The sequence below is a fragment of the Mytilus trossulus genome, chromosome 10, assembly GCF_036588685.1.
Source record: "Mytilus trossulus isolate FHL-02 chromosome 10, PNRI_Mtr1.1.1.hap1, whole genome shotgun sequence".
NCBI lineage: Eukaryota > Metazoa > Mollusca > Bivalvia > Mytilida > Mytilidae > Mytilus > Mytilus trossulus.
The window spans coordinates 20784338-20798149 of NC_086382.1; the positions used below are offsets into that span (position 1 = coordinate 20784338).

Consider the following 13812-nt stretch of genomic DNA (forward strand, 5'->3'; position numbering starts at 1 on the left):
ATAAATTAAGAACATGAATAATGTGAGTTTTCTTTAAATATTGACGAAATCACAAATCGATTAATTCAGTCGAGATTTCCCTTAGTTCCAGTAGTTTGAAATTCTTTGCTTGTCTTTATCCAACCAAATCCGTTAATAAAAAAATAATAGTATTAGAATTATCAAGCCTTGTTGAATTAGCAGTGGAGAAAATTAGTCGATCGTGCTTTTTTCGACGGAGGCGGCGTCTACAGTTTGCTAAAGTTTGTGAAACTGTCAATTGAATTAGAAACACCAATGGTTGTTCAATAATAATATTTACATGTAGTTGTGTCAGCCTTGACACAGTTGCACCGTCATATTGTATAGTGTAGCTATCCAAATAACATCAAGACGGAACTCAGAGAGACGGAACATTTAATTTATATCTGTCCACGGATTACCTATTACCAATACAATGACTTCTACATTCAAGTTATTGCACTATTTATGAGGAGCATGCAAGTACCAACTTTAAAGAAATATTTAAACTGTTGATTTTTCTATAATTCTTAAAAAATATTTTTTTCTTATCCCAGGCATAAATTATACCTTAGCCGTATTTGGCACAACTTTTTTGGAATTTTGAATCCTCATTGCTCTTCAATTTTGTTCTTGTTTGGCTTTATAAAAAATGAGTCTTAAGTAGACGAAACACGAGTCTGGCGTTCTAAATTATAATCCTGGTACCTTTGATAACTATATTATAATATCTAAAATCAGAATGGAATACAATAGTAATTTATAGATTTTTAATAATGAAAACACACAAAATTTCCGTGTAGCTACACATTATTCAAAACTACTAATTTTCGTTTTCTCATATTTTTATGTGTTTTGCCCATCCTTTTCTATTCCTTAACGCTCATTATTTTTTTGGCCTATCTGTCTCAATTCTAAATATGTTTTGTCTATTTTTCTGGACTATTGGTCCATTATTCTCTTATTTGTAAAACTCATCTAGACCCTCTAAAATGTACATTTAATTTCAGGATGTGTGTAACAAAAATAATTACACCTAATATATTTACCTTTTACGTGTTTTGTGGATTAAATGTTTGAAACAGCTACTACCTGATATTTTTCATACGTTTATTTTGATTCTGTGAACCTAACTGATGATGAAATGTCTAATTAACAGATTAAAGGGCAAACTTAAGGTAATTCGTGAATGACCGCTAAATAGTGTCAGTTGTTTTTTTGTAACAGTATTTTGTGGATTTATTTATTTATTTGTTTTTTCATTGATGTTTAAAATACCTGTGAAAACATTACATTAGAATAGGAGTGATAACTCTGTTTCAACTTATGACATGTTATCATGCAACTTTATCATTTTCAAGACATCGTTCAAGTAACCTTTATACTACTATTATCTGAAATGGTACCAGTCTGCTTTTCGAAAGAAATACATCTTCCTAAACTAATTCTTATTTCTATGGATGGCTTTAGGTACAATTATCTAGACAAGCTTCCTCTCGATAAGATAACTAATTTCACTTACCTAATTAAAAATGGTGTGAAAGCCAAGTTTATCAAAAACGTATTTCCAACTGTTACATACCCGAATCACATGACGATAGCTACTGGTCTATATCCTGAAAGCCATGGTGTTGTAGACAATGTATTTTGGGACCCATACTTAGAAGATAAATTTGACATAGGACATTTTAGACAAAACTTTGAATCAAAATGGTTCGACAGCGGTGGTGAACCTATATGGGTCACCAATCAGAACGCAGGATCGCATAGGGATAGTGGCGTCATATGGTGGCCAACTGGTGTCGCAGCAATCAAATCATACATGCCACGGGTAATGCCGGCAGATGAATTTAATGAAACTGTTTCAGACTGGAAAGTAAGAGTTGATACTTTAATCAGATGGTTTAGAAATGATAAAGAAAATATCAGACCAATAAATTTAGGAATATTGCATTTTTCTGATCCCGATCTCACTGCGCATAAATATGGTCCAGATAATGCGGATGGTACTATCACAGATGAAGTACAACGAATAATCTTTAAACTTGATGATACATTGGGATATCTTAAGCATACATTGGTGGAATCAAATCTTTGGGAGGAAATAAATTTGATAGTAACCGCTGACCATGGACATACGAATCTCCTTTCCCTGAAAGTTGGTCAGATTAATTTAGATGATTATAATATAGATCCAAAGTCTTATACAACAGTTAGCGGTGTACACAATGTATTTACCTTGGAACCAACTGAAGGTAATTAATTTATAGTACGTGTTTTAAGACACCTGCTCTTAATTTTCTATCCCTACTTATTAATTCTCTTATACTTATGATAAGAACAATAAGGCTCGGAAGAGTTTAAGTTAGTGATTGAAAATAAGAATAAGAGAGTCTAATGTAAATAAAAAAGATATCGTGTATCTATAGGGGAAAGTAGGGTAACTCGCCATTATGGGTATATCGCCACCTTTTACGTCTCCATTCAACAAAATTACTAAACACGCACTTTAAAAAGAGAAAAACGTGGTTGGAGAGAACTATTATTGCTGTTCTTCTTCTCTAAGACACATGAAGTTTCCAACATAGAGCAAACTATTCTAGACGACTACTGCAAGGTTTGAGCGAACTTATTTGCTAGATGTTAACCATGCTATTGTTGTTTTAAGGAACCCATCTGTGAAGAATGGACAACAAATTATAAATCATATCTCGTAAAGAAATCTAAAATAAAATACTGTAATGTATTGCCTGACAATCGCACTTCAAAAATATAGTATAAACCAATAAAATTATTCAGATATTTCAGAATACATACAACTTTCTTATCTTATTGCAGTGTAGATTTTGTTATAACAGTATGTTTTTTTGTGAATAGGTACAGACTTAGATAAATTACACAGGAATTTAAGTGCAATACCAAAGATATATGTCTACAGAAAATGTGATAAATATATGAGTCGGGTACATTATTGCAATAACAGAAGGATAATGAAATTCATCTTGGAAGCAAAAGAGGGGCATTTCATTGGAAACACTAAAAGTTTAAGTCTACTTAAAAATATTTCTAGTAAGTAAAAACAATTTTCAACTTTCTTATTGCCCTTATTAAGAAAAGTCTCGTCTTCTTTAGCTCACCTGGCCTGAAGGGCCAAGTGAGTTATTCTCATCACTTGGCGTCCGTCGTCGTTAACTTTTTACATATTGAATTTCTTCTAGAGAACCACTGAATGGAATGGAACCAAATATGGCATGCATTTTCCTTATGAGGTGCTAACCAAGTATTGTTTCTTTAAAGTCGATCTATAATCTAAGGTGGCCGCCAGTGGGGGACTTAGTTTAACATAGTGTGATGAACATGGTTCATCAGTTTTATTTTACTAGGGTTCATCTTATTTCTTTTATCAATCTGAAACATTGTTATACGAACTCGTTATGTTTGAAAGTTGAACAGTTGTCTACTTTCGATTTTGTTTTGTTTACAGGGAAAACGGTACTATTTATTCTGCCATAGGCGACAATACTAACATTTTCTAAATTTACCAGTTTTTATAATAAAAACCTGGACAAAACAGTTATGTGTGGTGTTACAACTTTATTATTGTATTCTAAAAATTAAAGCCAAATAGTATCATGACCAATTTCCAACGGAGCTAGTTTATGTTATCCATGCCCACCGTCATTTTGCACCAAATTTTTGAAATTTTGTAAGCCTTTTCGAATAATTCTCTAGAAAATATTTCAATAGGTTTTAAAATTTATTTTATAAATTTACACACTGCAGTTATTCATAGATAAATAAAAAAATATATTGTACCCTACATCCAATCACAGCGCTCCTAATTTGACTTCCTTCACCTGTCTTGGGTACACAAAAGGCCAACCTAATGCTGGGAAAATTAAATACTACCGTTTTCCCTACATTGCTATGGATATTTATAATATTTAGAATCAGTAACGGACCGGTCGTTGTTAGCATACCCGGAAATATTCCGATCGGTAGTCGTAAACATAAGGGCCGTCATTCAAACGTTTTAGCATTAAGGGTTAGGTAATTATAAACACTCATATGAATAAGACATATGGTATCGTCCAAATTAAATGGTATGGTCCAAAACCTTAGTATATAAGCTGATGTGCTGTCAGAACAAGGGTCGCTTGATGGATAATCCAGACGCCTTAAAGAAGGGAAAAGGTAATTATTTACACTTTATAAAAGAATTAATAGAATCTGAATAAGAATCTATCTGCGTACCTGAATAAGGTTTGCAGGAGTATTAAAGTTGTATTTACGCACCGGGTAATAGGTGCATAGGCGACTGTGCGGAAATACGTGCACTGGTTAGGCAGTGCACAGGCTGAATAAGCCAGATAGTGCACAGGATAGCGGTGCACAGGATAGTAGCGCATAGGTAGACATTAGCAAGGTTTGGAATAGTGCACAGGTTAGCACTGGTTGTTGCTTAACACAAGGTCTGTTCAAAGACAGCAACACGTCCAACAAATTGTTATTGTGTGTCAGAGGCAAAAGTTAACAAATTAAAGATAAAAATATAAGAAACGGAGCAGCTTCCAATATCCAGGGGTAAACTTTGGTACGATACCCAGAAGTCACTACCCCGAGTACGTGACAATAGGACCTTATGGACAAAACATACAAATGTCTTCCTTTAAAGAACCACTGAATGGAATTATTTACTGTGCATTATTCTGTTGTTCCTGTAAACATAGAAGATGATTATACTTTTAGATATATATTGGTTATAACAATTGTAATCAGTACATGCTCTTATTTTTAGAAGGCTCGCATGGCTATGATCAAAACAAAGTACCGAATATGCGACCCTTTTTCATTGGTTTTGGACAAGCTTTTAAGAAAGGGATTGTGTCAGAGCCATTTGAGTCGGTTGATATTTATCCACTTATGTGTCATATACTTGGAATACAGCCGGCTCCAAATAACGGATCTTTAGATAATGTGCACCATCTCTTAGACCGAGAGTTTTCAACCCAAGCGGACCAATTCCAGTTAACAGTTATAACATGTAAGTGAGAATAGAATTTAATTTCAACTTGAAGTGTCTACTTTTTAATGCAACAAGGTATAAAATAATCTGTTTAACAGTTGGAGACCACTGATGAAAACAAAACACAATTCAGCACACCCGCCCTTAAAAAAACAAAACGCAAACTTACTTGTATTGCTTTATTAACAAATCCGTTGCTATAGAAACAGCCTTCAATGAAGAACCCCGAAATGAAATTTCCCTTTTAAATAAGTCTGTTAAAAGGTTTAGTAAGCTTTTGAGGTCAATGACAATTTGTTTTGATTTAAAATGTCTCTTCGATGATGTTCGACGCCAATATTGTTGAAAACCAAAACATTTGACAAACCGAATAGCCGGTTTCAGCTCTTACAGTTATGTCTTGCCTTTGTTTTGTTTGATTGCTTTTTGTAATATTTACCAATCACAAATATACTTCAAATTACTTAATTACAAATACTAATTTATCATCATAATATAAAAAAAAAAGATGTGGTATGATTGCCAATGAGGCAACTCTCCACAAGAGACCAAAATGACACAGAAACTAACAACTATAAGTCACCGTACGGCCCTCAACAATGAGCACAGACCATACCGCATAGTCAGCTATAAAAGGTCCCGAAATAACAATGTAAAATAATTCAAACGAGAAAACTAACGGCCTAAATTATAAACAAAAATGAGCAAATAACAAATATGTTACACATAAACAAACGACAACCCCTGATTTGTAGGCTCTTGGCTTGGTACAGGCATATCCATACAGAATGTGGCAGGGTTAAACTGTTAGCGGGATCTAAACGCTCCCCCTAATCTTGGACAGTGGTATAACAGTACAACATAAGAATAAATTATCAAAATCAATTGAAAATAGCTTAACTGATCAGATGAATAAAAATACAAGTGGACGTGGACGGGTACTTGTACATCATCTCAACAACAAAAATACACTAGGTACAGATATGAGAGTACTCGAAGTTAATTGACAGCTAGTTCAAAGCCTCTAACAAATAATACAAAAATCATACATCTAAGTCTAAACTATCAATCCGTACACATCCAACATCCAATGGATTTCGTGTAAAGACGTCATAAACAGTCTAAACAGAGAAAAACATGATCGTGTGCAATGCCAAAATACAGGTATCGACGGATTGTAGATCCATGAATGTGTATATGTATATAACATACAAGTAATATTTAATTTTCTTTTTATTTACTGATAACTAAATCAATATTTATACCAATAAAAACAATATTCAATGATTTTATCATAATCTCTATTATATGGCGAGTAGAATTATTTACTATGAACACCTAAATGTCAAATAAACGTAATGTAATTTTTTTCAAGCATAACTGTCAAGTATTGTCTCAGTCAGAGCTATAGTTTCAGAGAAAATAACTAAAATGTAAGGCCATATCCTACGGCAATTTCAGTCTAATTTCTTCGAAAAATCCTAATTTCAGTGTATTATTATAAAACGCAGTGTTGACTAATATCTGATCATATACTCATGATCTATGCATTCATACGATTAAATAGAATACAAAAGACAACTTTAAGATGAATTTTATTGCACCTTTTAGAGTTCATTTGAAGGTCTGTTTTGGTCTGTTTTGGTCCATTTTTCCTTCTTCCTTCTTTTTCCATCAAAACTTGATATCTTCTGTCTAAAAAATAAAACAAATGTGATTATTTTCCAAAAAAAATGAAATAAATGTAGGGTTAAATCAATAATTAAAGTGTTTTAGCTGAAAGAACTGTCTCTATAAATGTTAACAGTCTACACGGAAGTTTCTATAAGCCCTTATGTGTAACTTGAGTTTTTGGTCTGTTCCCCTAGTGTGACAAATAACGGTTCCCTTTCAGTCAATCATTTATTGTTACTGGTATAAAAGTCTTTTTATTTACTCATAACAGTATATTTCTAATAGATTTACACAAAAAGTCCACTTTCTTGTATTTTACATTAGAAAATGGGGAGAAAGAGTAATAAAAAAATACCTCAAAATGTTTTTAAAAAGGGTCCCTTGAAATGCTGGTAAAAAAAATATGGTAAGAATTATAAAGTTTAAGTATGTGAGACTGGATTCTGATGTGTATAAATCCAGGGCGAATAAGTGTTTGATGATTTATTGTCAATGCAAAATGCAGACGGCACAATGGCAAATTGTAAACTTTTGCGGCCAAAAAAAAACAAAAAAAAAAACATGACATTAGTTGATACATACTTTAATGCTGAAGTGTCATCTGCAGACCAATTCACATATAAATTTTTTCAACAGAACGCTCTTCAGAACATGGTTAACACTGAAATAAAAATTCACATGTTGTATAAAAAAACTGTAAGGTAGATTTGAAATTTGACACAGTAAACTGAATATGTACTCCACCCATGAAACTTAGCAAACACCCGTAAACCCCCATTTCAAGGCAAATTTACCTGAAACGTGCTTTCTGTGTCTCAATCCATTCCGAATAGTCCATGTTTACAATGAATGAACTGGTTTAGTAATAATTTTTAAAAATGAAAGTACAATAAGGTCACGAGTGCACATGTAGTTTCCCTAAATAGGTGTAATACCACCATTGATTTTTCCCAATTAGTCTTTGTTAAATTGGCACTTTAAAAAAAAATGTACAGTATTTACCTTTATTTCAACCAAAGAAATACTTTGAATGTATAAAGTTTAATCCTTTCCAGTGCTACAGTGAAAATTTCACACTACATTTCATTGCATATAAGAAAGTAACCATCAATGGAAGTAAACAACCCCATTTTTACACTGTTATTTGCTGGTTACCTGCTTTGGTAACTATGTAACCTTAACGTTCCAAAATATTTTATAAGACCATCATATAAAAAAAGAATGATGCTTTCAGACACCCAACATACATGTTTATGACTCAGAAAAATTTAAGAGCATTGAAATGCAGGGTTAATTTTCTACAACTGTTAAATTCAAGGGAATATTTTTTTAGGCCTACTTTCGTATGTGACGTACCATGATTTGGTGGTATTACACCTTAATTGAAATGTGAAAAGCCATTCTAATGAGATTCGTTTTCTTTAAATTATTGCATGTACTCGTGACGTTAACAATATACCCATCGGTCCAGTATTAACGATATTAAGACCAGATGCGGTTGCTGCACAACACTTTTCGAGGTGTCGCTAGAAGGGATGTTGGTGGTTTAGGACGTCTAACTCTTTCTACACTATAATATTTTGATAAAATGGCCCGATAAAGCATTTATGTCGAAATGCATTTCGTTTAGACAGTTATAAATGAAAAGTTTTTAAATCGCACTTTCGCTTTCAAATTACATTTTGTTACAAAATGGTGTAATAAAAGTAATTTTTTTCAGACAATTTTTTATCAAAATTATAGAAAACTTGAATTCGTAAGTGTGGCAAATTCAGACGTACTAATTATTAACCTTTTTCAAATTGACCAAATCACTACTTTACTTTAAATACATGACCCTTTTTTTTAAATTGTAACTTCACCCTCGCCCTTCTTGTTATTTTTGGCATTAAACATGAATAAATACATTTGAAAGGGGTATGAAAAAAATGCAAGTAATACACCGTTAACACCAAGGAATATACATGTATACTATGTTGACTAATTGCAGCAATTTGAACCAACTATGAAATAAATATTTGAGCATTAGCTATGAAAACAAATAGAATATGATTTTATTTGTTTCAACCATCAAAAAAAGTGAAATTATGAAATAATAATTCGTTTTCATTAGCCAATTTAGTTCAATTTTGTCAAAATTAAGTAAAGAGACATCGGGGGTGAATTATTCACTTGCAAGGAAATAGGAAAAGAATGTAAAAATTGAAAGTGAAACATATGTGAACCGTTTCGTTAACTGATTCGATACACAAAACTGTCATTCTTATAAAAGCAAAAACGATGATAAACGTATTTGTTAACCTATAACATGAAATCAACAGACATAGAAAAGTCTAATTCACGAGGTCGCTATCTATTTATATTTTTACCTTTATGTTTATATCGGGTTTTGTGACCGTCGGCAGTCTTAGGAAGTAATCTCGTATGTTAACTAGATGTCGTCTAAACTAAAATTCACACAAAATTCTGATGATTTATTTATTACTACAAAATATTTTATTGAGTAAATGCATTGTTAACTGCTTACTTCAAACTCGTTGTAATTTAGGTATACGTTTTAGTATGTTTATAATCAAATATGAGAATTTGAGTCATATCCTAGGACCTGAATTTGAAAGGTAAGGCCTCTTTTAGTTTGGTTTCAGTCACTAATCTAATGTTTTTTTTTTTGGTTTTTTTTATTTATAGTGGTGGTTGTTTTTGCCGTATTGGTATTTGGCCTTTTCTTCGTAGGTGCTTTGCGACAACACAAGCACCCTAACAGAAAAACAACCGATCTAACTGTTGGATTGTCTCCCTTGCTTGCTGATGACAAAGATGGCGAAGAGAGCAATGAGGAGCTTTTATAGAAACAACGAACAGCTGTAACAGAAGTATTAGTCATGACGTCCAGACGAATAAAATGGTCAACTGTAATGCTTTACAATAAAATAAGACTTATACTTAAGACTTTTTTGTTACAAAATCAAGATATATAATGACACAAGGGCTTCATACACATTCTCTTATCTTTAAAATTGTAGGTATTTCGTTCATGAGATGAAGATGATGTTTTCGCTTTTAATTGGAAAATGTTTTTTGAATAAAACCTCAACTTTTACCGATATGTTAGTTTAGATTATGTCTCAAAATACATATTTTGGTCTTTATTGAGATGGAAAAAAGGTGACTACTTTCATCGATTTTTTTTCTTAAAAGAACAACCATTCGACCTGAGTTATAGCATGCGTAAAAATGGAACTTGCTGAAGACTATATACAATAAAGCATGAATTAAATTAAGGATATGATCCCATTTACACTTTTGTTAAAAGTGTAGTTATTTTGTAGAACACTGCCTATTTCGTTATACAATGAAATTACACACTTGTAGTTTATTATCAGTCCAAGAGGAGAAGCACACATGCACTAAACATTTTAACTAGAACGGTAGACAATTCCTTCTCTGCAATTGTGAACCACACTGCACACGCGAAAATGTGAAAAGCTTTATAAAAACAGTAAACTTGAGCATATATGTGATGATATTTTACACAGACATGATTATTTTTCACCTTAGTCATGAACCGTAAAATGTTTTAATGAATAAACAGGAGATATTGGGTATAGGTGGCACGGTAGTATTTCCTGGCCCATAGGGATAATGGTAGCCTTTTTAGAATTTTCAACACTTTCTAACACTGCAAAAAATTCTACATTCACAGTTAACTGAAGTACTTTCATTTTACTATTCAGAAAGGAATTTGAATATGTATCATGACCGTTTACTTTTTTTGCTATTTTTGAAAACCTAAGGCCACTAGTACTTTTAGGTCTTTTATGGTGCAGTGAATAAAAAATTTAAAAAAATTCTCAAAAATTCATTTTCATCTGTATGTAAAACTATTTCATATTTTTCTACACCTGATTCATCCCTCAGTTTGGGAAAGTATATTCAGTTGATACTGTATTTTTTTGTCCAATCACACTGTTTAGATACATTAACCTAAGTAGGGTACACACAAGAGCAACCTAAATTCTGGAATGCAAATACTACCCGTAACCGTGCCACCTATAAGACCTTTTCAACAACTCTCGACACCGACAAATGACACCTACAGTTTACAGGTACATTTGAGGGGTCGTCTCAAAGACAAAAACATCATGATTATCATATACACTGTCTTTAACCTATAGCTACAGAAGGTATATAAAACAAACAACAATGATAAATATATTTCTCTCTGTCATATACTATTCGTATTGTATGTATTTACACCACATTTGACGTGGAATTGATTAAAATGTTGATTGGCTTTCTCTTCAATTTTTGATAATGCGAGTCTTCCATCAAAGATTGTGCCGCATGACAATAACGATTTAAATGTTTTTGTAAAATTTTTAATGAATTGTCAAAATAAAAAAACAAACATTATAACTGGTCTGTCCGTCCGTCCGTTACACACTTGTAAACACGGTCGAGTTGGTGTTTTTCGACCAATCTTCACCTTACCTGATATACATTCAATTTCGGGAGGGGTACACACATTTGGATTTCAAAGGTCAAACAACATTCATTATTCCTTTGTCGTAGAGTTTTTCCCCCGTTCCCGAAAACGATCTTTTGGTTTCTCAAACTTTGTTTAATAAAACATCAACTGCAACAATACATTGTGTTTGTTTTCTTCCCCCAAACAATTGTACAAACATAGCTAGAATGCCCAACGTCTAAAGGTGAAATGTGATTTAATGCCCAATCTTTTCTTCACACTAAATTAATTTTAAAAAAAAACATTTCGTTTGGACTTTGTTGAAAAGTTGAATCATTGCTTATCAAATAAATTTCTAGCAATAAAATCTATTGTGATCAATATTATTATTTTCACTTTTTACTTTTGAGACGACCCCTCACATCTTACCTGTCGTAGTCGTTCTCAACTGAAGGTGTAGACAATTGTTGAAAAGGTCTAATAGTAAATGAGAAAGTGGCCAACGTTACATAAACAATCAAACGAAGTCAATATAATGGATTTTTAACCAGTAATTTTTATTTGTAAGGATTAAGTGAAAGACGAAAAAACTTCTGTAATAACCTAATAATTTCTAATGAATAAAACTTTGAATAATTGTGCTTTTCTATAGACTTCAGTTTCACACCGACTATATATAAAAGTTTAATACAAAAGAAACGACTTTTCGTTCCCTATTGTTATTTTTTTTTAAGATGACGTTTCTTTTGCCACTTCTTACGGTGTGTATATTTCACAACCCGTTTGTTGTCCCCGTATTTGGCTCGATGATTTAGATTTCATTGAATGCAAAAGACAGAAAAGAGATACCAAAGTGACATTCAAACTCATGAGTCGAAAATAAACTAGCAACGCCATGGCAAAAAAATAAATTTAAGACTTAAAAACAAACAAGAGTATAAAACACAAAGAGAAGTAAAGACTAAGCAACATGAACCCCGCTATAAACTCGGGGTGATCTCAGAATTCTTCCGAAAAGGTCCTACTTATGGCAACGGTCGGTTTGCTCATGTAACTACAAACCCGGTGATTTTTAAGGAATGCAATCTCCATATATACATAACTTTTAGTAATAAATAAATCATCAATTAGTCGTGGATTTCGTTTCCACAAATTACTAAAACTTTATTCAATATATAAAGTAAAAGTGTTGCATTACACTAACTCGTCGTTTGCTTAGTCTTTAGTTTACAGGGAAATAACTCTGTAAAATTAGCTAAACGTTTTAATTACATTGTGTTGTTAATGAGATATTAAGCTTCTCAATGATCAAAATTAGTGTTTGTCAAACTGCTATATGACCAGTGTAATTTTTCTGATAAATTGGTTGGTTCAATTTTTTTGAAAGTTATATATTTTTGTCAAAGGGTCAAAGTAAATATTTTGTCCACATTTTATGAAAATTAAACGAGCCAAACAAATTTTAGTGAAGGTGTTGGGTACCACCTTAACATCCAAAAGGTCAAGCATTGGTTCGTAAATGGGTCTTTTTCAAAAACCTTTTCAAAAAGCTCAAAAAATCAGTTCTTTTCATAAATGTAAATAATATTCTCCAAAGTAAGCCCATGTTGGACATTTTGTCAAAATATGATGATTTTATGCAATTTTCAGACCTAAAAGGTTTATGAAAACCTTGGCCGCCACCTCCGACCCAAAATGCTTTGTAACCAAAAGATTCCAATTTTGTTAAAGAATTCGTCAATATAAAAACTTTACGGATCGTGAATGACGTCCAAAGTTAATTATGCCTAAAACAATTAAAATTTTGGAAATAATTTACCAAAATTGACCTTAGAATTCAAATAATGTGTATTTAAGGGAGTCATAGCTTTATAAACTTTAATGGACGGTGCCCAAACAATGCATTTTTGTCTTAATAGTATTATCACAAGTATTTCAATGTCTAACGTGTAATTTTTTTGGCTCGATTTAAAAATCATTAAAAAAGTTAGTGCCAATCTAAACCCGTCGTGAACCTTCTCCTTTGGCTCATCAATAGACCTCATCATGTAGAATTATCAGATGACACTTTGTATGATTTCAGCGTCTCTTTTAGAAGTTATCTCACTTTTAGGCAGTTTTTGTCGACATGCCCCACCCCTTTTCGTTGTTTTAATATAACATCATTTAATATGACATCATTTTGACAAAAAGATAGATCTCTTTATGAGTTATTACCAAATGAGGCTGCATGGGATTGCTGTCACCACCTTTAAGATTTATATTCCTTAAACAAATCTCTTTAATTTGCATATACCTTAAGAAACGTAACAGATAAACTCGATCTGAAAACAGCAACATGTCCATCACCACATTCAATTTTAATAAACATAAACAATTATTGTGTTATCCATCCTAAAAAAAAAATATTTCCCTTGTAAAATTATGGCCATTTTTTGAGAAAAAAAAATTTTGAGAGTCATAGAGACATCTTCCACTATCTCAAGTTCATGTGACCCTTCATTTGAATACATAACAAATATCATACTTCCGATCTCGAATATTTAGGTTGATAGGGTCAAATGATAGGTTACAAATATCAGACTTTGAAAACGAAGACCTTTTAAACAATCCTTTTAACAAACAATTGAGATAATAGTTTTTG

The 13812-nt window shown here is 32.3% G+C and overlaps 1 protein-coding gene and 1 long non-coding RNA gene across 2 annotated transcripts; one reads left to right on the plus strand and one right to left on the minus strand.

Annotated features, from left to right (window-relative positions):
• Positions 1 to 1051: 1051 nt before the first annotated feature.
• Positions 1052 to 11098, plus strand: LOC134687036 (ectonucleotide pyrophosphatase/phosphodiesterase family member 5-like). The gene is made up of 4 exons (XM_063546979.1): positions 1052 to 2255; positions 2878 to 3069; positions 4799 to 5044; positions 9389 to 11098. The coding sequence occupies exons 1-4, from the start codon at positions 1340 to 1342 to the stop codon at positions 9547 to 9549; spliced, it is 1515 nt and encodes a 504-aa protein (XP_063403049.1). The 5' UTR covers positions 1052 to 1339; the 3' UTR covers positions 9550 to 11098.
• Positions 6621 to 7805, minus strand: LOC134686063 (uncharacterized). Its single transcript, XR_010101523.1, has 3 exons — positions 7703 to 7805; positions 7283 to 7361; positions 6621 to 6721 (listed from the first exon to the last, which is right to left on the minus strand). It is a non-coding gene; the product is annotated as an uncharacterized LOC134686063 (long non-coding RNA).
• Positions 11099 to 13812: the final 2714 nt, after the last annotated feature.

Excerpts from the sequence above, each read along its gene's own strand:
- LOC134687036 (XM_063546979.1), top strand. The coding sequence starts at position 1,340 with ATGCAACTTTATCATTTTCAAGACATCGTTCAAGTAACCTTTATACTA. Across the intron at positions 2,256-2,877 it reads TACCTTGGAACCAACTGAAG|GTACAGACTTAGATAAATTA; the intron begins GTAATTAATTTA and ends TTTTGTGAATAG. Across the intron at positions 5,045-9,388 it reads CCAGTTAACAGTTATAACAT|TGGTGGTTGTTTTTGCCGTA; the intron begins GTAAGTGAGAAT and ends TTTTATTTATAG.